At 43.7% G+C, this 23,412-nt stretch overlaps 1 protein-coding gene across 2 annotated transcripts in view; it reads right to left on the bottom strand.

Moving 5' to 3' along the window:
- Positions 1 to 689: 689 nt before the first annotated feature.
- The window catches only part of ASL (argininosuccinate lyase), a 74,358-nt gene continuing 51,635 nt past the window's right edge, over positions 690 to 23,412 (bottom strand). For both annotated transcript variants that reach the window (XM_083174043.1, XM_083174044.1), the window contains exons 11-17: positions 20,420 to 20,534; positions 17,687 to 17,771; positions 16,498 to 16,557; positions 15,305 to 15,388; positions 11,173 to 11,253; positions 10,324 to 10,430; positions 690 to 2,635 (exon numbers count right to left, since the gene is read on the bottom strand). In XM_083174043.1, coding sequence (XP_083030169.1) covers positions 2,488 to 2,635; positions 10,324 to 10,430; positions 11,173 to 11,253; positions 15,305 to 15,388; positions 16,498 to 16,557; positions 17,687 to 17,771; positions 20,420 to 20,534 — 680 coding nt within the window. In that variant the 3' untranslated portion in view covers positions 690 to 2,487. The remainder of the gene's footprint in view (positions 2,636 to 10,323; positions 10,431 to 11,172; positions 11,254 to 15,304; positions 15,389 to 16,497; positions 16,558 to 17,686; positions 17,772 to 20,419; positions 20,535 to 23,412) is intronic.

Raw genomic sequence — 23,412 nt, 5'->3', positions numbered from 1 at the left:
TAGAAAGGCTACTATGTGCATTATTTGTGTAAGTGGTATATAATGTGTAATACCATGCCCCTTTGTGATCCCACTCCTCCTTTCCATTAGGCCACACCCCTTTTTGACACGCAGCAGGTGGGCCTGTGTGCTCAAAATGCCAGGGCCGATTTATAGTCCCAGTCCGGCCCTGTTTGGAAGTATACAAAACCATTATGTACTCTTGTGATAATGTTTTATCAGAGAAAGTTGTGTATGAGATGGCACAAAAGCAAGTAAAAAGAAAAAACACGATAACAGATGTATAAAGGAATGGGCTGAAGGAGCTGATATTTTCAAGGAAGGATTTAAAACGGGAGAAACATGAGAAGGTGAAGGACTGACTTCAGGGGGGACATCACAAAGGAAGAGGAAGAAGTGGGGGCTGGATATAGAAACATATTAATACACAAACATAACAGTATGGTAAAGAGGTGAATCATGAGGAATTTGCATGATTAGTATGTAAAGTATATGCTGATGCAGCAATTATGCAAAATACAGTCAGTAGCAGTCATGGTTGATTTGAGGGTTTCTTTGAATAGCACAAGTAATACTCCACAGACTAATCCCTACATGCATTGGTGATCATTCTGCATTCAAAATGTGGCTGAACAGACCAGAACTGCATCAAAAGGATGAAGTGAAGCAAAATATGCTGCCTTTTATTATATCCACAAGTTTATTAGAATACATTATTATGATCGTTTATTTACATGGCGCCACAAGGGTTCCGCAGCACCTGCCAATTCATAGCTATGCAAAAAAATAAAATAAAGATTTAAAGTAGAAATGCAGTTTAGGACAAGTACACAGTAGATAAGACAGCTGCAGCAGTGAACACTGATACAATTATAAATGTGGCAGAGGGGAAGATAGATGGCCCTGCTCGCCAAAGAGCTTACATTCTAAAGGGAAGGGGCAGTCAGACTGGGGTGACACATCAGGGAGAGAAGTGATCATAAGCAGAAGGATAGGATGATAAATGGTTAGATTTCATTTAGAAGTGGGTCTTGAGAGACGTTTAAAGTTCTGTAGGGAGGTGGCGAGTCTGATAGGGAGGGCTAGAGAATTCCACAACGGCTAATATTCCAGAGATACAGAGCAACAGACTATCAAAATGACAATTCGTCATAACAGTAATGTCAGCACCGGCAGCAACACTTGCTCTGGTCCATCGGGTGCCATCTAGTGGCCACTGGCCCACAAAACACTTGAAGTCCCCCCATAGAAGTAAGGAAAAGCATTAGCCCTTTATTATATAGGATAAGCATTCTGTCTGATCCTGGAGGTATTGTTACTGTGGGACGCAGGTTTTTTTTCCCCTCCCTTGGTTAAAACCGTTGTATTTTATCTCTGTAATTTGTGTAACATCTAGTGAAATATAGAAGTGACAATTCTTTGTTTCTACTGATTCCTCAGATGACATAAATGGAATGGTTAGTTACATAGAAAACAAATGATACAATCTATGTGTGTTCTACATTAAGCAGTAGGTTATAATTTCATGTAGAACATGTTAGAGCCGATCCGGAGCTGCACACAGGTTGGCTGGAACGACTTGTAAATGTGGCTATTCGTCCGTTTCACCACCTCTACCCACAGGCATCGTTTCAAATCCATCATGATTGGCTCACACTCCAGACCAAGAGATGCATTTGAAGTCAGTCAGAATTCTGCCTATCCTGCCTACATGTCCTCACTTAATTCAACCTATGTGCAAAGCCAAATTATTACCTAGTTATATCTATTAAACCACAAGTGGAGATGGGACTGAAGTGCATGACTGTATTTCCCATAGATGCATTCACTGCAATACGGAGCATTTACCGTAGGCTGAATGGACATATGTGAAGCTCTGAATCACTAATTTTTATTCATTAAGCGACAGATTTAACAATGAGTGATATTCTTGTTATGGCTCATTACTTATGATAAATTTTGCTCCAGCCAATCATCTCCTGTTATTTTTCCAACACGGGACAGTCAGGAGCTGCATGGCTAGCTCACCATTTATCATTAGTAATGAGCGATAACAAGAATATCACTCCAGTGATAACTCTGCCCCTGAATTACATATTAAACCAGTTCAACTTCTAAACCTCAAATTTACCGTAAAGTAAACAATGTAAATGGAGTTGTAAATACTTTAATATGTTTTATGGATGTAGTAAGTCAGCATTAATTACACGTTAAATCAAGGATGAACACTATTCTTCATTACAGAGGTAAATGTATAAGTCGCCATTAAACTTAATTTACTTGATTTCCATAATAACAGATGTATAATCTATGTGTTTGGAGGAGAGTGTGACCCCCATGTCATATGCTCATATAAATTGTTACTGGTCAGGAGCTCAAGAGCGGCAGCGTGTACCAATCATGGCCTGCTCTCATCACACCATGTGACACGCTGGAGGACAGGCAATAGGCTGTAGATTATAAAGCAGCTTTAGGCATTTCATGGTGTTACTGGTCCTTGTGATTTTTTATCCAGGCTCTCAGCTGTTCAACTTGTGTGACCACACAGCTCTTCGCTGTCCCCCCTGCAGCTGTGTATTGCTCCACACTGTTGGTGTAGTTCCAAACTTTGGATATATCGCTGCCGAAAAGGGGACTGCAACAATAATAGGAAAAAAAAAAAAAGAGAAGATAAAATGAGTCATCTCCTAGTGTTTATGCCAGGGCTATGTAGACCATTTTATACTGGCGGATTCTGCAGAAAAGTATAGTAATCTCAATAACATTCATTGCACACTTCATTGATGTAACAATTTTCATTATCCACTAGCAACAGGCTGTTCTTCTCCATGTCTGCTCCCTGTAATGGTCATTTGGTGATGCACAAGCTGAATGCCTAGAGAAGCAGGCAATGTTGTATCTGTAGTGCTGCCTGTATTTATGTTAGCAGCTCTCCATGGTATATACGCAGAGAAATGAACCCAAACTAAGGTGACGTTTGAAGTTGTACCCCATTCTCTCATAAGATTAAAAATGACAAATCTTCTGCCAGAAACTATATTTACAAATAATCAGGAAGATTAGCCAATGTCAGCCATCAATCCAACATTCTCTGTCTTTCATGGATATTTATACTCAAAAACAACTTGGTTTTAGGGGTATTTAAAGGGAAAAGTAAATGTGGCGTAAACAAATGGATCCTATGGGAATGCTTTGGAATAAAAAGGCTGACACAGTAAACTGGGTTCCTGCAGAAGCAGGAGGGCACTGCACCACCTCCATCTTCCCTGGACAATAATCTACATGAAATAAGGTAAGTAAGTTTTATCGGTACTTATATGTTAGTTGGGTGCCCACTATAGTTAGTACGCTCATACCCCCACTATCCAGGTCGGCATGGAGTGGATTTTATATAGAACACTTTCTCCAACAGGACTCAAGGCGCTTGTTGCACGCCGTCCAGGTGTCCCTGCACCCGGACGGACGGCGAGCACAGCGTCATCTGACACGGCGGGGGACGCTGCCGAGCAGCGTCCCAAGCCTCGCTCGGAGGCTAAGCGTCGGGGCGTTGCTAGGCAACGTCCCCGAGCTTCCGCCCGGCAGCCAGCAACGCGCGCGCCTGACGTCAGTCAGGCGGCGCGAGATTTGAATAAATAGCCGGCGTCTGCTGGGCACAGACGCCGGTTATAGCTTTATGCACCCTGTGCTATCTGCTATCACTCTCCGGTCCCCTGGGTCTTTGGTCCCAGTTCTCCTGGCTGCAGATCGCCATTGTAGCCTGCCTGGTCTCCCAGCCTGTCAGCTGCGTTTGCCTGTGGATCCCTTGATTCCAGTTCTTCACCAGACTCCTCTGCTGTTTTTCATCGTCAGCCCGTGAGCCTGCAGTGGACCCACTATCTCCATCTTCCGTGGGTCACGTAAGTGCTCCAGTGGAGCTCTGGTCTTTATCTCCTTCGGTTTTCTGGCCCTCCGTGGCTAAGCCCCTCCGCGGGCCTGTCCTTGGTTATTCTCTTTTATATTCTTGTCCCTGTCTTCTTGTATATGTTCCCTGGCCCCCGTCTGTCATTAGTGTTCTGTTTAGGCAGGAGTGTCACCGTTGTTCCTGGTTTCTGCTTTGGGAGTCACGGTCCCTTTTGAGTACTCTTGGGGACTCCCTTCTATCCGCTGGTGTCTGCGACTAGGTCGCACTCCCCGTCTTGGCCTGGTGCCGGCAGTTAGGGGCCAGTTTCCAGTTAGGTCCAGTAGTCAGCTTGTCCTCTTGAGTGTTCCCCGTGGCGATCGCTTACCCCTTGTCATCACATAAGACCTGGCTGCATCGGGGTCGGAGCGGGCTTAACTCGCTCCTTCGAACGCGGCGGCCACAGGTGAAGCCTAGCTCCGCAGGGGTTTGCCATCTGCCTCGGGGACTCAACAGAGAGAGTGTAGGACCCGCTGTGGCCGTCCTAACCGGCGGTCCCGGCTGTGGGCTCACGCCTTATCATCTCACCGTCTGGAACCCGTATTGTCCCTGGTACCCAGGCCAGGGCAGCGTAACATTATAACCGGCCATAAAATTAAAAGACAGACTATATTTGGTCTTATAAGTCCTCCTGTTGTTTTTTGGGTGATTTCGTATTATAAATACCACTCCCCAGACTTTCTCGGATCAGCTCCAGGGGCTTACCCAGATGGTGCGGGAATTGTCGTTAAAGGTGGCTTCACAAGAGCAAAGGATGAGGCCCCCAGAAACAGGAGGTTCAGACCCCAAGATGAACCTTCCTGATCGGTTCTCTGGGGATCGCAAAACTTTCTTTAACTTTAGGGAGAGCTGCAAATTGTATTTTAAGCTCAAACCGCGCTCTTTCTCGTCCGAGGCCCAGCGTATCGGTTTAGTAATATCTTTACAGCAGGGTGACCCCCAGACCTGGGCCTTTGGACTGCCTTCTGACAGCCCAGCTTTGTCTTCGCTTGACAGTTTTTTCAGTTCCCTTGGGTTGTTATATGATGACCCCGACCGGGAAGCCTCAGCAGAAACTCATCTCAGGGCCCTTAAACAAGGGAAAGACCCAGCTGAGGCTTATTGTACTGAGTTCCGCCGATGGGCAAATGACTGCGGATGGAATGATCCCGCGTTACGCAGCCAATTTCGTTGTGGTCTGGCTGACGAAATTAAGGATTGTCTCATTCAATACCCCGCTCCTAAAACTCTGGACAAATTAATGGAATTAGCCATTAAAATTGATCGTCGCCTCCGTGAGCGGAGGTCTGAACGGTGCTCTCTTACCCGGGTGGTTCCTTTTGTATCGGTAACCCCTGAGGAAAGTGAGGAGCCAATGCAACTTGGGGCAGCTCGCATTTCCCCGGAGGAAAGAGCTCGCCGACTGAGTTCAGGACTTTGCCTATACTGTGGGTGCAAGGGTCATATTCTAAAAAATTGTCCCAATAGGCCAGTAAAAGGCCGGGCCAAGTGAACGAAGAGAGGGTTCACTTCGGCCTTCAGCTATTTTCCGCTCTAGATTCGTTACTAGTTCCTGGCTACATATCCTTTCAAGGATGCAATTGGGCTGGGTCAGTTTTCATTGATAGTGGTGCGGCTGGTAACTTTCTCGATGCTGCCACCGCCCAGAGTTTGGGGATTCCCCAACTTCGGCTTCCTGTGCCCATTACCCTACGGGGTTTAGATGGGGGGGTGCTCTCCAATGGGGCTATTTTATTCCAGACTCCTCCTCTGCAGTTGACCATTGGTATTTTTCACCAGGAGGAGATTACTTTCCTGATAACTTCTTGTCCTTCTGTGCCCATCGTGTTGGGCTTTCCATGGTTGAGAAAACACAATCCCACCATTGATTGGCATCTGGGGGAAATTACCCATTGGAGTCCCACTTGCCAGCAACAGTGCCTTCAGATTGCACTCCCTGCAAGATCCACCTCTTTAGCAGGGGTCCCTGTCCCTTACCAAGATTTTTTAGACGTTTTTTCTAAGGGCAAGGCCGACAGTTTGCCGCCACACCGTCCATACGACTGTGCCATCCAGTTGGTTCCCAACGCTTCATTACCCAAGTGCAGACTTTATGCCTTATCAGTCCCGGAGACTAAGGCTATGGATGAGTACATCAGAGAGAGTCTTTCAAAGGGTTTTATTCGGCCCTCTAAATCACCTCTCAGTGCCGGTTTCTTTTTTGTAGAAAAAAAAGACGGTTCCCTGCGGCCATGCATAGATTTCCGTGCTCTCAATAAGATTACGGTGAAAAACACCTATCCCCTTCCTTTGATTACAGTCCTTTTTGACCAACTTCGATCTGCTACCATCTTTTCCAAAATCGATCTTAGGGGGGCTTATAACCTCATTAGAAACAAGGAAGGGGACGAGTGGAAAACGGCGTTCAGTACTCAGACGGGGCACTATGAGTACCTGGTAATGCCGTTCGGCCTCTCCAATGCCCCAGCCGTTTTTCAGGATTTTATCAACGACGTCCTTCGAGAATTCTTGGGGAAATTTGTAGTGGTCTATTTGGACGATATTTTAATTTTTTCCCGAGACTTGGACTCGCATAGGACACAGGTACGCCAGGTTTTGCAGAAGTTGCGGGAAAATCAGCTATTCGCTAAGCTTGAAAAATGCGAATTTGAGGTGACCCAGGTTTCTTTTTTGGGGTATATAATTTCTTCTCGTGGGTTCCAAATGGACCCCAAGAAATTACAAGCCATTGTGGATTGGGTTCGGCCCACTAATTTAAAAGCTATCCAGCGGTTCCTTGGGTTCGCAAATTATTATAGGCGTTTCATTCACGCCTTTTCGTCCATTGTGGCACCCTTGGTGGCTCTGACCAAAAAAGGGGCGGATCCATCATTATGGAGTCCTCGAGTAGAACAGGCCTTTGAGACGTTGAAGCAGGCCTTCGTTTCTGCTCCAGTTCTTAAACACCCCAACCCCGATCTACCATTCGTGGTAGAGGTTGACGCCTCTGAAGTAGGGGCCGGGGCGGTCCTCTCGCAGAGAGATCCAGAAACACTACAGTTCCACCCTTGTGCATATATGTCGAGAAAATTTTCTCAAGCTGAGTCCAATTATGATGTGGGCAACAGGGAGTTACTTGCCATCAAGTGGGCCTTTGATGAATGGCGTCAGTGGCTGGAAGGAGCTGTTCATCAGATTCTGGTCTTAACCGATCATAAGAATCTACAATACATTGAATCAGCCAAAAGACTGAACGCTCGCCAAGCCCGGTGGGCACTCTTCTTTATGAGATTTAAATTTCATTATTTCTTATGTCCCTGGATCAAAAAACATTAAGGCAGATGCCCTTTCCAGATGTTTTGTTCCTCAACAAGAAGGTGGGATCAAGTCTGGGTCCATCATTCCTTCATCCTGTATCCATGCCGGAGTTAGCCAGACCTTGGAGGGTCTTCTCCGGCAAGCTCAAGGGCAAGCTCCAGCCCAAACTCCGGAGAATAAACTGTTTGTTCCTCCTTCATTGAGACGCAGAGTGTTGGCAGAATGCCATGATACTAAGATTTCGGGTCACCCAGGAGTGTATAAAACCCTTGCTTTATTATCCCGAGTGGTCTGGTGGCCAGGGATGGCCAGGGACAGCAAGGACTTTGTCTTGTCTTGTCCTGAGTGTGCTCGACATAAAGTTCCACGTTCTCGACCATTGGGAGAGTTGTTGCCTTTGTCCGTCCCAGGCAGGCCTTGGTCCCATCTGGCCATGGATTTTATTGTGGGTCTTCCAGTCTTATCACACTGTCAAGTCATTTGGGTCGTCATCGATAGATTTTCTAAGATGGCGCACTTCGTGGCTTTAAGGCAGTTGCCCTCGGCTAAAGAGTTGGCCACGCTATTCCTTCAACACATTTTTCGCCTGCACGGATTTCCCAGTGATATTGTGTCCGACCGGGGTCCACAGTTTGTGGCTCAGTTTTGGAGAATGTTCTGTGCTGCCTTAAAGGTGAAGATCAGCCTAACTTCCGCATTCCATCCACAGGCCAATGGACAAACAGAACGCCTTAATCAGTCTCTTAAACAATATCTGAGGATTTTTGCTTCCAAACTTCAAAATGACTGGGTTAGTTTCTTGCCGTTGGCCGAATTTGCGTATAATAACGCACAGCATTCGGCCTCTAAGACGTCGCCCTTTTTTGCAGTCTACGGATTCCATCCATGGGCTAATTCTCTGGGACCGAATGACTCTGGCTCTTCTTCGTCAGCTGCCTCTCGCCTCAAAGTCGTATGGAGGAAAGTCCACTTGGCCCTTAAAGAAGCTGCTTTCAGAGAGAAGGTATTCTCTGACAAATCCAGACGGCCTTGCTTTTTCAAAGTTGGTGACTGGGTGTGGCTATCCACCCGTAATATAAAGCTTCACCAACCATCAGCAAGGTTAGGGCCTCGGTTCATTGGGCCTTTTCGGATTGTCAGGAGGGTTAATCCGGTAGCATTCCGTCTTGCTTTACCTAAGTCCCTCAGGATTTCGAGTACCTTTCATGCTTCGCTTCTTAAGCCGGTGGTGTTTTCACAGAGATTTCCTCGCAGACTGAGGAATGGCTCCGCCCCAGTGATGGTGCAGGGGCAACAGGAGTTCCGCGTGGAAAAGATCCTCGATTCTAGACTGGTGAGAGGTTCCTTGCAGTTTCTGGTACACTGGAGGGGATTTGGTCCCGAAGAGAGGTCCTGGGTTTCCGATGTAGATTTGCATTCACCCAATCTTAGGAGGGCCTTTTTTCGGCAATTCCCCGATAAACCTGGTGGGAAAGGGTTGTTAACCCTTCCTCAAGGGGGGGGGTACTGTTGCACGCCGTCCGGGTGTCCCTGCACCCGGACGGACGGCGAGCACAGCGTCATCTGACGCTGCAGACGCAGCGTCATCTGACACGGCGGGGGACGCTGCCGAGCAGCGTCCCAAGCCTCGCTCGGAGGCTAAGCGTCGGGGCGTTGCTAGGCAACGTCCCCGAGCTTCCGCCCGGCAGCCAGCAACGCGCGCGCCTGACGTCAGTCAGGCGGCGCGAGATTTGAATAAATAGCCGGCGTCTGCTGGGCACAGACGCCGGTTATAGCTTTATGCACCCTGTGCTATCTGCTATCACTCTCCGGTCCCCTGGGTCTTTGGTCCCAGTTCTCCTGGCTGCAGATCGCCATTGTAGCCTGCCTGGTCTCCCAGCCTGTCAGCTGCGTTTGCCTGTGGATCCCTTGATTCCAGTTCTTCACCAGACTCCTCTGCTGTTTTTCATCGTCAGCCCGTGAGCCTGCAGTGGACCCACTATCTCCATCTTCCGTGGGTCACGTAAGTGCTCCAGTGGAGCTCTGGTCTTTATCTCCTTCGGTTTTCTGGCCCTCCGTGGCTAAGCCCCTCCGCGGGCCTGTCCTTGGTTATTCTCTTTTATATTCTTGTCCCCGTCTTCTTGTATATGTTCCCTGGCCCCCGTCTGTCATTAGTGTTCTGTTTAGGCAGGAGTGTCACCGTTGTTCCTGGTTTCTGCTTTGGGAGTCACGGTCCCTTTTGAGTACTCTTAGGGACTCCCTTCTATCCGCTGGTGTCTGCGACTAGGTCGCACTCCCCGTCTTGGCCTGGTGCTGGCAGTTAGGGGCCAGTTTCCAGTTAGGTCCAGTAGTCAGCTTGTCCTCTTGAGTGTTCCCCGTGGCGATCGCTTACCCCTTGTCATCACATAAGACCTGGCTGCATCGGGGTCGGAGCGGGCTTAACTCGCTCCTTCGAACGCGGCGGCCACAGGTGAAGCCTAGCTCCGCAGGGGTTTGCCATCTGCCTCGGGGACTCAACAGAGAGAGTGTAGGACCCGCTGTGGCCGTCCTAACCGGCGGTCCCGGCTGTGGGCTCACGCCTTATCATCTCACCGTCTGGAACCCGTATTGTCCCTGGTACCCAGGCCAGGGCAGCGTAACAGCGCTTAGGTAATGTTAAAGATATGTGCATGCCAGTTGGGACAGACGGGTAGATGTAAGAAGCAATGATAAGGGAGGGGAAGTGATAAAGTGCCTGGTACTTTAGTGCCATCCAATCAGCTCCTGGCTGTTTCTTTTGAAATCCAGCTTGTATCTTAACAGTCAGGAGCTGATTCACCGGTGATAAAGGGCCAGGCACTTTATTACTTCTCCTTCCTTAAAACTGCTTCATACATCTATCCCAGAAAGAGCTACAATACTTTTATTGCTTGAGCAATCCTTATTGTTGTTGCATATGTGGGACAGTAGTTTGCCTTTAATCATAAGGTCTGAAAATTAAAGTAGGTTGAAAATTCAACCAGCTAACAGTGTTGGTTTTCCTCTCTATGAAGAGAGGGGCACATAGCTACATAAGAGCTACAGCCTTTATATTACATAAACTCTGGAATATCAATCACACACACACACACCTGATACTCTTTAAGTCCTCCAAGGAGAGTTTACTGACAGAAATGCCCTTTGTCTCCGCTAGATGGACAGCCTTCCCAGAGACTCCGTGTGCTTGTCTGAATGGCATCTAATATCAGAAATGTTCAGACATAACAGGAAGTTGAAACATTAGCATTTCAATTTGGTTGTTCATATAGGATATGTATTTTTTTGCATTAAGGAGGTCATTTATTAAGCAAAAAAAAGCTACCTTTTTTGTTATTCTCAAGCAAAGGGGAGGAGTTGGGGAAATTGAAGCTGTACCTAACTTTGTACAGAGCAGGTACACCTTTACGTTAATTTGGGACACACAACACTATAGGGAAAATTTACTAAGATGGGAATTCTATTTCACATGTGATGTTGCTATAGGCAACCAATCAGATACTATGGCCCTTATTCAGATCTGATTGCAGTACACATTTGTTCTCAAAATGGGCAAAACCATGTGCACTGCAGGAGGGGCAGATGTAACGTGCAGTTTTAAATTTGGGTGGGGTGTGTTGAAACTGAAATCTATATTGCAGTGTAAAATTAATGCAGCCAGTATTTACCCTGCACAGAAACAAAATAACTCACACAAATCTAACTCTCTCTGCGCATGTTATATCTGCCCCACCTGCAGTGCACATGGTTTCGCCCATTTTCCAAACAAATTTGTACTGCAATCTGGTCTGAATAAGGGCCTGTTTCTTATCTTTTAGAATTATATTCTGATTGGTTGCCCATCTTAGTAAATTTTCCCCTATATCTCCAAGATTCATCTAATACTCAGATTATTGGTGCACACATTAATTAGTCAGATCCACTATATACGAGATAGCACATACCCCTTTCCTGACTAAGTAATAAGCAATGTCTGTTGACAACATGTCTGGGCTCAGAGCTTTCTCCATCGCTTCCTTGTTTATCTAGAAAACAAAATGGTAAATTATGTAGATGGTCTTCCAATCACAATGTATTACCAGTAAAAATCAATACAGATAAACAAAGATGCATTAATAGCCAATTATGTAGCACTGACCTACGGAAAAGTGATACACTAAGATAGAAGTAGTAAAAGTGACAACTTAAAATCTCCATAGAAGAAATAAAAAATAAATTAAAAAAATGACATTGGGATTAACAATATATCTATTGCAATAAAAGTACTGGTAAATGGCTGTACAACCTTTGATTTGTACCCTTTCCTTTAGGATTCAATTTTCATAGAGTCAGACGGTTTTTTAATTTGATCTGGGTCCTCCGTCTTACACATGCCTACAAAACTAGGTCTAGGTCTTACACATTCCTACAAAACTTATGTTGGGTGCCGGATGACAGGTCCACATCCCCCATAGAGAGTATAGAGCCTGTGGCAAGTGCAGTGAGCCACCAAGCCTGCAGCATGCCAAGCGCCGCAAGCCCACAAGGAGCTTTTGCTCTCACCTGTCGGAGTACCGGTGGTTGGGATTCTGATCCTGTTGTTATAATTATTTTTGTCCTTGTAATGGTATGCATAGCTAGAACCTGTATAGCCCCATATGCCCCACTCTCTCCTCCTGGGTAGTATTGGTCAGTTCTACCGTATTCCACTAACGGTTTGTGTAGACTGATCGGAAGTGTGCCTTGAAATTTGGCAGATGGTCTCTTTGGTGCTCTACAAGATATGCCCTAGACCTGCAGTACTCCCGTACTTTAAACCTGGCTGCGCACTTCCGTTTACTCTTCTAGCTGCTCATAATGTCGCTTATTATAGCTAGCCCCCTTGTAGTTATGCCATTATTACTTGTTTTTGCCATTTTGTTGTTCTTCATAGGATTTTGTTATTTTTTACTCCCACCAAAATTCTTTCATGCGCTCATCTTTTCAAACACAGCCTGTAACACGACAGTTAGGAGTTGATTAGCTTTATCACTCTCCACTTTATAATTTTTTGAAGCTCGGTGCATCTGGCCCCCTATGAGAGACTACTAGTCACAGATTTCAATGTGATAGATGGGTATTTCTCCCTGAATTAAACCAGTAGTACAGCATCATCTCTAACACAGTAAGGAGGAGTGTTAAGGTTTGTAAATGATAATAATCCATAATATCAACCACTATAAATTAACCTTTCAGGTCCAACATCAGCCAGGAAAAACAGCCCTAGCACTAGTAGCAGATACAATGGTGAGCCACTTTAAAAAAAAAAACGTTGGTACTTGTTTAATTTCACGGCGGCAGTTACGTAGTTTATGTAGTGCTGTAATGAGAATACCAATACAGCACTATGCTGCCTACGTAAACTACGTAACTGCTTCTGTAGCCCTGAAACGAAACAATGGATAATATCCCCACTATCCATGTCGGCGTGGAGTTTATTTTATAAAGTGTGGAGAGTGCAGCAAACCACCGAGCCCGAAGCATGGCAAACGGAAGCGGATACGCGTAACGTCGCGGGGCACGCTGCGCTCGCCACGCTTCGGGCTCGGTTACTCGCTGCACTTTATAAAATTAACTCCACGCCGACGTGAATAGTGGCAATATGACGTGGATAGTGGGGGAAATGTGTGTGTGTTGTGCGTTATACTTACCCTCCTCCGGCCCAGCCATCGTGTCCCCACATTCCACCGATGGGTCCCCCTCCTCTGGCAATCACTCCCCGGTGCCATCGTTCAGTCCCCCTCCTCCGGCACTGCCAGTGTACAATGTACGCAATTAGCATAGTGCCACTGGGGGATCCGGGAAACCATGTGATGCTCCCCCAGCGGCAATGCGCTGAATTACGTACATTGCTGGCGCTGGGGAGTGACTGCCGGAGGAGGGGGACTGAAAGCTGCCACCCGTCGCCCGTGGGGATCGGTAAGTATACAATGAAGCACCCACCCTGCTCCCTCTTCCACCCACCACCCTGCTCCCAGTGTAGTTTCACACAAGTACCAAAGCATTAAAATCGTTTAACATTCAATGTAGACCATTTTTGAATAATAATAAAAAAAATGTATATAAACATTTAATCCAGAATGTTTGAATGGCAAAAACAATTTTGGACTGCAAAGGGTTAAGCAATTTTTGGACTGCAAAAGGGTTAAGCATCTTTTTTTTCCCCTAATTAGCACCATGACAACATATAGACATTTACAATAGAAAAAAGATGGGTATTAAAAATGTTAGTAGTTTTCCTGTTATCCCTTTTTGAAGTTAGTTTGCTACAATTAGGCATCTTCTGTCTAAATAAGACATGCGTCATAACTGTGTACTGTTGTTTAATGGTCAGCAAGACTAAATGTAGCAGGGTTTCCTCACCAGATGGAAAAAAGAAGGTAAACTGAGTGCACAAAACCAAGTTTTGGTCCAACCTGCTGCTATTTTAAAGGGATACTTCACCCTTTTAAAAAAGAAATAGTTTATGGTTTAAACAGCACTTTTGGAACAAAACAAACAAATTCACTCCCTTTTGAATAAATTTTAACATTTGTTAATGTATAAAAAAACATTGTGGACAGTGCAGGTTATATACAAACCCTATTTTGGGTGTAATTCTTCCCAATACATGATCTGGAATCTACTACTGTTGTTTTTATCTATTTTATAAATTTTTTCCATTTTCATGGTTATATTTTTTTATGCTGATCATTATATCAGGTCGTATTAAAATTAAATAGATTAATTCAAATTGATTCACCTATTACTATCATTTGAGCGCTGCTTTTTTCTTGTTTCTTGTGTATTGCTCCCTGGGAGGGATATAGTTTGCAACTAACTCTGCTTTCAGCTTTGTAAAGACGCATACTTACCTTTTAAAACTGTACAAAAGAGCAACTATATTGCAAAACATCATCTGCCAAAGAATGTTGGCCTTGCATGCCTAATGGTGTGAGATCAAAATACCCAATATCTTTATAAACAGCTGGGCTTGGATAAAGAAGTGCTAAAGTACTCTATGGAAAGTATATGGTTATACTAACATTTATTAATATCTATCCAAAATTGCCTTCTAGGTAACTTTTATATATAGAAATATATTTATATACGAAATTACATATGGTTGGTCTTTGTTTTATTCACTGTAATTTTATGTTCTGTGCTACTGGCTGGTGGACAATTATATGTGTATGTTTTTTATACGTTAATAAATGTTTAAATTTATTCAAAAGTGAGTGAATTTGTTCATGTTTTGGTCCAAAAGCTCTGTTTAAACCAAAAAGTATTACCTCACCAGATGCCCAGGCTTTGCTGGGCAGCACGGATGGTTTATTGGTTAGCATTACAGCCTCACAGAGCTGAGTTCATGGATGACATTCCCACCAGTGTGTGGAGTTTGTATATTCTCCCCATGCTTGTGTGGGTTTCCTCCGGGTACTCCGGTTTCCTTCCACATTCCAAAAATATACTGGTAGGTTATTTGGCTCCTAACAAGATTAATCCTAGATTGTCTTTGTGTGTGTGTGAACATGTGGTACGGAATATAGAGTGTAAGCTCCACTGGGGAAGAGACCGATGTGAATGTTCAACTATTCTCTGTAAAGCGCTGTGGAATATGTATGCGCTATATAAGAAACTGTTAATAAATAAATAGAGCTTGCATTCTTTGGCTTGGAGGGGAGTGCTAGCCTGCCATAAAGAACGCCTCTATGAGGAAAGCAGGAGGGAAGGAAAAGCATAATGTATATAACAGGAGAGGGAGTTGGTATCCTGTGGTGCCAACTCCCTCTCCTGTTATATACGTTATGCTTTTGCTTTCCTTATAGGAGGCGTTCTTTATGGCAGGCTAGCACTCCCCTCCAAGCCAAAGAATGCAAGCACTATTTATTTATTATCAGTTTCTTATATAGCGCATACATATTCCGCAGCGCTTTACAGAGAATAGTTGAATAGTTGTGGTACCTGTGTGTGCCACTCAGAACATAGACTAGTGCCGAGGGATGTCTATGCCTAGACTAAACAACATATCACAATGAAATTATATTACTAGAAGATATCTGTATACAAGAAATATACCTGTAATGTGGATATCACTCCAGAGGCTACCTGAAGCACAGCACATATGGTATCATAAACATCAAACATGGCCTCCTTGTCCTCCTGCGTACAAAACATATACATTGGTATTTAAGAAGTTGCAAAAGGCACAGCTGTAACAACTGCTCCAATATCAATTTTCGTTCTTCTCACTTGTAGTACAGGAATTAAACCCATTATGTAATTGGTTGCCGATACTGTTCATACATAGCTAGGTGGGTGACCATAAGCAATACAGCCTTAATCCCCTAAGCCTGTCAGGGCACTTTTATAGGACTTGGCCCAATCCAGAACTTCTATTGACAAAATATACTCCATCATCTTGAGTTGTCGTATGCAGTTAATATAAGTGCACCAACAGACATATCTTGCATAATATGGTCTTTCTGGGTAATACTCCCAAATCCAGTTACACCCGACCAGGTGATCAGCACAATAAAAATGTTTAACCATTTTTGAAAACAGCAATTCTGCAGTGGGGCACTGGGAGTTGTGACTTCATGGCTGTCTCCACTGACCAATACTACAATATCATGATGCCGCTTTCAGTAAAGTGGGCATATTCTAGATGCATATATATACCCACTCACTAACATTGATCATCTCTTCGCCAGAGTAAGCAGATATAATTTAAGGTGTATTTATTTATAATTGTAATGGATGTATATATAAGATTCTACAATATGGCAGAATATCTGAAATAACAGATATGTTCCTATTAAATGTTCTATTTCCTAGCATCTCAAATGGTTCCCAGCTTTTGAGGGGTATTCAAAATTGGATTCAGACTGTTGGAACATTCCGACAGTCAGAATCCAGGGCAATTTTCTTTTGATCCAACATTAACTAGACAGTCGGAATTCAATGTTCTGGCTGTTGTGTGTCAGAAAGTCCGTGGATCGGCTAAAATGGCTACAGGTTGTTGAAAAATGGCCGTGAATTCCACAATCCATGGCCGTTTCCAACAAAACAAATTAGACTTTAAAAAAGTTGGATCGGACACGCTTCAGTGCTGTCGTTAGTGGATGCATTGAATAGGTGAGTGCCGATATTTCAACTGTCGGGAAATATCAGCACGTATTGAATACCCCCCTTTGTATACTGAAGATTGCACAGACAAGTATTACTTTAGCCACCGGGAACCAGATGAGCTTGCAGCAGATAATCCTTACCTGTAGGTCCTTGTTGTACGTGCTTGGAAGACCTTTCAAGGTCATAAGGAAACCAGAGCACTGCAAAATGAAATACATATAACTGCAACATGCTTATTACATTTCAAATGGACAGCAAAAATTAAATGGATCTGGAAATATAAAATAAAGCTGGTACATACACTCAAATATATACACACACAATATAAAATGTTGCTTTGTGAAATTCGGACTATATAAAAATAGCAATTTATGAGTCTATTGATTGAAGTTGCAAATGATCGGTACCTCCCTAAAAACAAGTTTTACACCAATGAGAGGTAATGATTTGTTTCATAATATGATTAAATACCATAGTTATACTGTACTGCACTTGAGTTTAGTTTAAAAAAAAGTCACTATGTTTGATATTTGATTATGGCACCTAGATTATCAGAATTTGTTTCACAACTCCCCTAGGCCAAAAGTTTGTTATTGAGAAATATAACGGAAAAAAATGAAATGTTGAAAATTGTGACTATGGGGCATAGCCAATCCTGGCCGAGTTTTTCACCAGGTGAAAAAAATACCAAAGATTTGCCTTTTAGTATTCAATCCAGGGCATTTTCGCCCATGCTATTTCACTTTTGTGTGTGTGTGTGTGTGTGTGTGGGCTTTGCGTTGGCAAAACCAGCTGCAAATTCTACAAATCCATGTGAACTTGCAGCAATTTCGCCAATACACAGTTTTCATTGATGCCGGATTTTTCAATCCGAATTAATTAGCTACTCCCAAGATCCATCAGTGCAAGTGGCTTTATTTATGTGGTGGAATTATATTAAACCCTCTCACTTGTAATACTCCTCAAACCAAGCGGCTCATTGCTCAGAGACGCCTATAACCCAGAACTGGACAAAAACTTTATTTTTGTTAACTTTAGTGCATATTAAACTTACATTCCAGCTTAACTATATAGGAAAAAAAAGAAGTTTAACAAAAAGTTTTTAAAGGGCTAAATTGTTACTTGATTTGTAAAGAATTTTTCACAAATCAATCAAAACAATTTGCATACAGTTTCATTAATAATACTGCTAAAAAAGGGTAGGGTCCATAAAATATAGGAAGGACTAAAAGAAGTAAAAAGAAGTATAAATAGAATTGTAATACAATAGAAATGTATAACCTGTATCTTGATAAAAAGAGGTTATCATGCTACTTCTAGATCACATACTCGGCCAAAGACACGTCCAGCTTTGCTGCGGATAAGTTCTAAGCTGTCGGGGTTCTTCTTCTGAGGCATCAAACTGCTCCCAGTACTGAAGAGAGAAAGAAATTCTCACTGCTCAATAGATGTAAAAATCAATCAATTGCATAGGATTTAACGCAGGCACTATGAATTGTTATTATTATGGCCATTACCACAAACAGCGTTTGTATGCTTCTTTGGCTTTAATGAAATTCATTTCACAATCATACTAATTAGATTAACTGTACTTTTTATTTTTTAGTTAGTTTAATTATTGAATTACATCTAATACTATTCTATATGAAAGACACAGACATATCCAGAACAAATAGCACTTTTTCTTAGTTCTTCCCATAGTTACTTTTACACAACTAGTGCAGAAAGTTAATAACATTTTCTAAACTATGTTGAAATAGTCATTTTCATCCACCTAAGAGTGTGGGCATAATCTTACTTCTGAGTAATGAGGACCATTGATGGTCAAAATCATTCATGGTTTATGGCCAAGGTAGAATTATTTTGCCACTGATGGCGCAACATGAGCCAAGGGACACAGAATATAGCTCTGCCCTTGGCACCAGTGAATCCCCACCCACATGTCCTGATTGGCCCACGTGCCAATCAGTGAAAGAATAGTAATGGCCGTCGTTTGTGGAATTAAGGAAAGTCATCCATTCCATAGTTGGTAAGCATTGATAGTAATGATTGATGGCGATCACACCGATGCCCAGTTATATATGAAAATAGCAAAAATGAGGCCAATGAAGTCCTATAGTAAAAGGAGCACAAATTAAAAACCGTAACTATCAGCTCCAGATGTGAAATGAAAATCCACTAATTGCAAGCATATTCTTTAATGTTGGTGACTGTAATACGTATAACCTGCTGTGCATATTATGTTATATAAGCATATTATGTGTCCCTTGGCAGTGTTTACCAACCTTGCCGATATTAACCCCATGTGTGATTAGTATTGGCATGGTAGGTGACACAATGTACCGCCGAGGTTGGTAGCCGCAAAGAGCAGTTCTTCTGATAAGAGCTGCCCATTGCTATGGCAGTCGATCCCTATCCTAACAGGTTTATAACGCAGGAGTCCAGCTGCACATGCCGGGGGAATGTGTAAGGAAGCTTACAGGGATCTATAGGGTAGCTGGCCTTACCCTCCGCATTGGAAACCCAGTGTCTTTGGCTTTGTAGATATGGAATATGTGGGGGAAAAAAACTCAGCTTATATTCAAAATTGCTGACACACCCTTACTGTACTTGGTCTGCATTTGCTTGCCCCCCTCAGCACCTATACTGATTTTACAATTGTAAGAAAGTGCAAGTATCAAATTTGTATCAAGTATAGACATACTGTAGGCCGAGTTGGTGACCAATGGCATGAGACATTTGTGTATTTTATTTTTAAGTAAATAGGTATACACTCTAGTTGGCAGGTCAGCTTTGTCTGTACTGTAATGATTCTTTTCCTCCTTTCATAGATAATAGCGCCCTAATATTGAAATAAGTCAGTTTCACATTACCCTATGTGTTAGCATGGGATACATACAGGTGACTGGTGGTCGGGAAGCTGGCATTTACAATATCGATGCAGCCCCTACCCCTAACCTTCCCTGCAGCCTAAGCATTACTCCCCCTTGTAAGTGCCTTATCCTAACCCTCTTTCCCCAAAATCACCCATAGTGGCCAGCAGCTGTGTTTAACAGAAAGTACAGCCACCAGCCCTGTACTCCCTTACAGCCCCTGCAGTGTTCCTGGCAACTGAGACTGGACCAATGCCCGAAGTCAATTTCTAGTGCCTGTAAAGCTCTGCAGCTCACAGTCTCTGTCTGCATGTGCAAAATGTCAGCAGGCAAAAATGCAAACTGTTATGGTTATGCTACAGCACGGGAGGGTTATAATAAGGCTGCAGAATGGAGAGGCTAGAAGTCATCACCAGGTAACCCAGATGCCAAATAAGGCTTCTGGACCACTAGGAAAGTGTTGTAGACATTTCAGTGTTGACATGACGATGTGGACATAAAGGGCGGTATTCAATGCCACGGTGAGGGGGTTTTCTATGGCAAGGATGGCTTATTTTCATCGAGGAAAAGCCATCCCACTCCATCCAACCCCCTCACCGGTTTTAATGTTTAGCCGGAATCCATGCAGTTCTCCCCTTAAACAGCGAGTCCGCTACGTCTAGTGGTGAAAACCACCGTGTTGATGGCCACACTCGCCGTTTCCACCTCGCCGAATGGAATCAGCGAGTTGAAAACGGCAAGTGAAGGGGAGTGCGTTGAAAACATAGTTTGCAGAATTATAACGTTTGTCTAATGCACAATAACTTCACCTAAAGAAAATGTTAAGCTGCCCATACACATTACAATTGCTGGGTGAAATGAGATGCGCGCTACCGCACAGCTCAAAAAGTATGTGCTGCACATATTTTTTGTACTAGATTACATCTCTTTGCATTGCAAAACGTATGCGATGCGATCAAGTCCAAATTGCATTCAATAATTGTACCGTGTATGGGCACCTTAAGGCAATTTTATTAAGGCATGTTTATTTTATCAGAGCTTTTAAATTAACACATTTAAGTTTGTTCATAAATTAAAGGTTTAAAACATCTCTGAAATATTAAAATAAATATTAAATGATAAAATCTAAAACCTGAATATAATTAAAATAAGTGTTTTATCTACAGTAGAATATTTTAGGAACACTAACCTGTAGGAATCAGACAGGGTAACAAAGCTGAACTCCTTGGTGCTGTAGATAATTAGATCTTCAGACATCTTACTGAGATGGGTCATACACAGAGACGCCCAGAACAGAAACTCAGCTGAAACCAAATAAATTTTTTTTTGTAAATAACAATAAAGTAAAAAAAATAATAAATAATAAGTTTCAGGGCCTTTCATTAGCCATTTCAACAATTATCATCAATATCCTTTATTAAAATAGCACCACAATTGGTCTGCAGCACCTAACAAAGTACATAAACAGAAAAACAGTATGAACAAACAAATACAAAAAGTGTCAGAACACTATAGGACAAGATTATAAACATTGCTGCTTCAGCGGTCATATTACCAAAATAAGCAGTACAGTGGTAAAGTTTGTGCTATTGTAGGCAGTTGGGAGGAGATTATGGTATAAGTAAGGGAAAGAAAAAGGTCTTGAGGGCACTGCTCATGCAAACGTATACCCCTTTTACACCAAAAACCCTGGTCGGACCCTGGTCTTTGAATGCTGGAGTATCCAGGGTCTGACCCTGCTTTATACCCCATTAACACAGCACTTTGACCTGGGTCGGACCTGGATCCATTTACACTGAACCTGGGTCAGCCCTGCCTTAAATAATATATATATATATATATATATATACGAGTCTTGTATGCCCGGCACTCAGACCCCCCCACGGGGTAGCTTGCTCCGTTGCCTGTCTGTGCTGACTGAGAAGCCAGAAACATGTAGCAGATAGATGAAAACAGCGGCACTCAGAGTCTTGAAACGATGCAAACAGCGTGAAAACTTTACTGATCTACAGTTTCGGGGTAATCACCCCTTCATCAGGACAAATACACAATGAAAATACAAGCAATAAATACACTTCAAACCACTCACCCACGCCCCCCGGCGTTCCCGCGCCTCCGTGGTCCTACCCCGAACTTCCGGCTGTATCCAGGAGCGTCATGCTGCGGGGCGGATGTGCGTCAGCTGTTGATCGCCGTTGTCCGGGCAACCAGAGGACTCTCACCCCTCTGGCGTCTCCGGCTTCCGCTCTCCACGCTCGCCCGCCTTTCTGTGACGCTGGTGGTTGCCCTGGTAACCGGCCACCTCTCACTTAGCCGATCAACCCGGCCCCCCTCCTGCGTCACCGCTCCCTCAGCATTTGATACGCTGGTTGCCCGTACGCTTCAGGGGTGGTTGTCACGGTGATCTGGGAAGTGCCTGAAATGTAAACACAAACAGTAATGTGATCATGTGCAATATTATGCATACAAAAAGCTTGTAAAAATACATGTCGGGTGTTGCCATCCTGTCAAACCTTAAAACATGCTAGTGTTACATATCAGTGTGTCCAAATATCTGGACAATTTCTCCACACTCCATGGCGCCCTATTAACAAACAAGAGGCACTTCTATTCATGCATCCTTGTGTGGCCAGACCCCGTGGTCTGGTCGGTATCGTGCTCTCCCCTTAATAGGTGCGACATTATCAAACAAATGTACCATCAAGACATTAGTGAATATATAAAAAAGTGCTAAGTGCTGAGAAACAAATCTCTAAAGTGCTTCAGTATTAAAAGAGGAACATGGTGTCACTGGATCCCCAGTGTCCATGGCCCTGTGGAAACTTAACTCTAATGTTAAAACGCTGGGCTATGGTGTTTCTAATCAGCTTGCGAAGTGAGCACATGACTCCTACTAAAAACCTTTCACTACTGTCTTAATAAGTACCTGGGTGGGGTGAACCTTCTTATCCATCCCCCCCATCATGTTTCTGTGTGCAGTGGGTACATCAAAACATCTCAATGCGTTCTGGCTAGCCAACTGGCCTGCTGTTGGATACATATAACAGCCAGTACAGCTAGAATTCACAAAAAGTTAATTAGCCCAAGGGACTCGTTGAGTCCCTTGGGTTTTAATGTTTCCAACCTAAAAATCCAACGGGATTCCAATTGTAACAGGGCTTTACCCCTGTTACCTCCACGGGGGCTATCCGGCACTTGATCAATTATTTTATACCTGAGTGTGGTCATGTTGTGTTTCATGGCCACAAAGTGCCGGGCCACTGGTTGTTCGCTAGACACAGGGTCTAGCGAACAACCAGTGGCCCGGCACTTTGTGGCCATGAAACACAACATGGCCACACTCAGGTATAAAATAATTGATCAAGTGCCGGATAGCCCCCGTGGAGGTAACAGGGGTAAAGCCCTGTTACAATTGGAATCCCGTTGGATTTTTAGGTTGGAAACATTAAAACCCAAGGGACTCAACGAGTCCCTTGGGCTAATTAACTTTTTGTGAATTCTAGCTGTACTGGCTGTTATATGTATCCAACAGCAGGCCAGTTGGCTAGCCAGAACGCATTGAGATGTTTTGATGTACCCACTGCACACAGAAACATGATGGGGGGGATGGATAAGAAGGTTCACCCCACCCAGGTACTTATTAAGACAGTAGTGAAAGGTTTTTAGTAGGAGTCATGTGCTCACTTCGCAAGCTGATTAGAAACACCATAGCCCAGCGTTTTAACATTAGAGTTAAGTTTCCACAGGGCCATGGACACTGGGGATCCAGTGACACCATGTTCCTCTTTTAATACTGAAGCACTTTAGAGATTTGTTTCTCAGCACTTAGCACTTTTTTATATATTCACTAATGTCTTGATGGTACATTTGTTTGATAATGTCGCACCTATTAAGGGGAGAGCACGATACCGACCAGACCACGGGGTCTGGCCACACAAGGATGCATGAATAGAAGTGCCTCTTGTTTGTTAATAGGGCGCCATGGAGTGTGGAGAAATTGTCCAGATATTTGGACACACTGATATGTAACACTAGCATGTTTTAAGGTTTGACAGGATGGCAACACCCGACATGTATTTTTACAAGCTTTTTGTATGCATAATATTGCACATGATCACATTACTGTTTGTGTTTACATTTCAGGCAGTTCCCAGATCACCGTGACAACCACCCCTGAAGCGT

Source organism: Crinia signifera, chromosome 2 (genome assembly GCF_055691185.1).
Source record: "Crinia signifera chromosome 2, ASM5569118v1, whole genome shotgun sequence".
NCBI lineage: Eukaryota > Metazoa > Chordata > Amphibia > Anura > Myobatrachidae > Crinia > Crinia signifera.
Note: the sequence above shows the minus strand (reverse complement) of the source record. Positions and strands in the feature narration are given on the sequence as shown.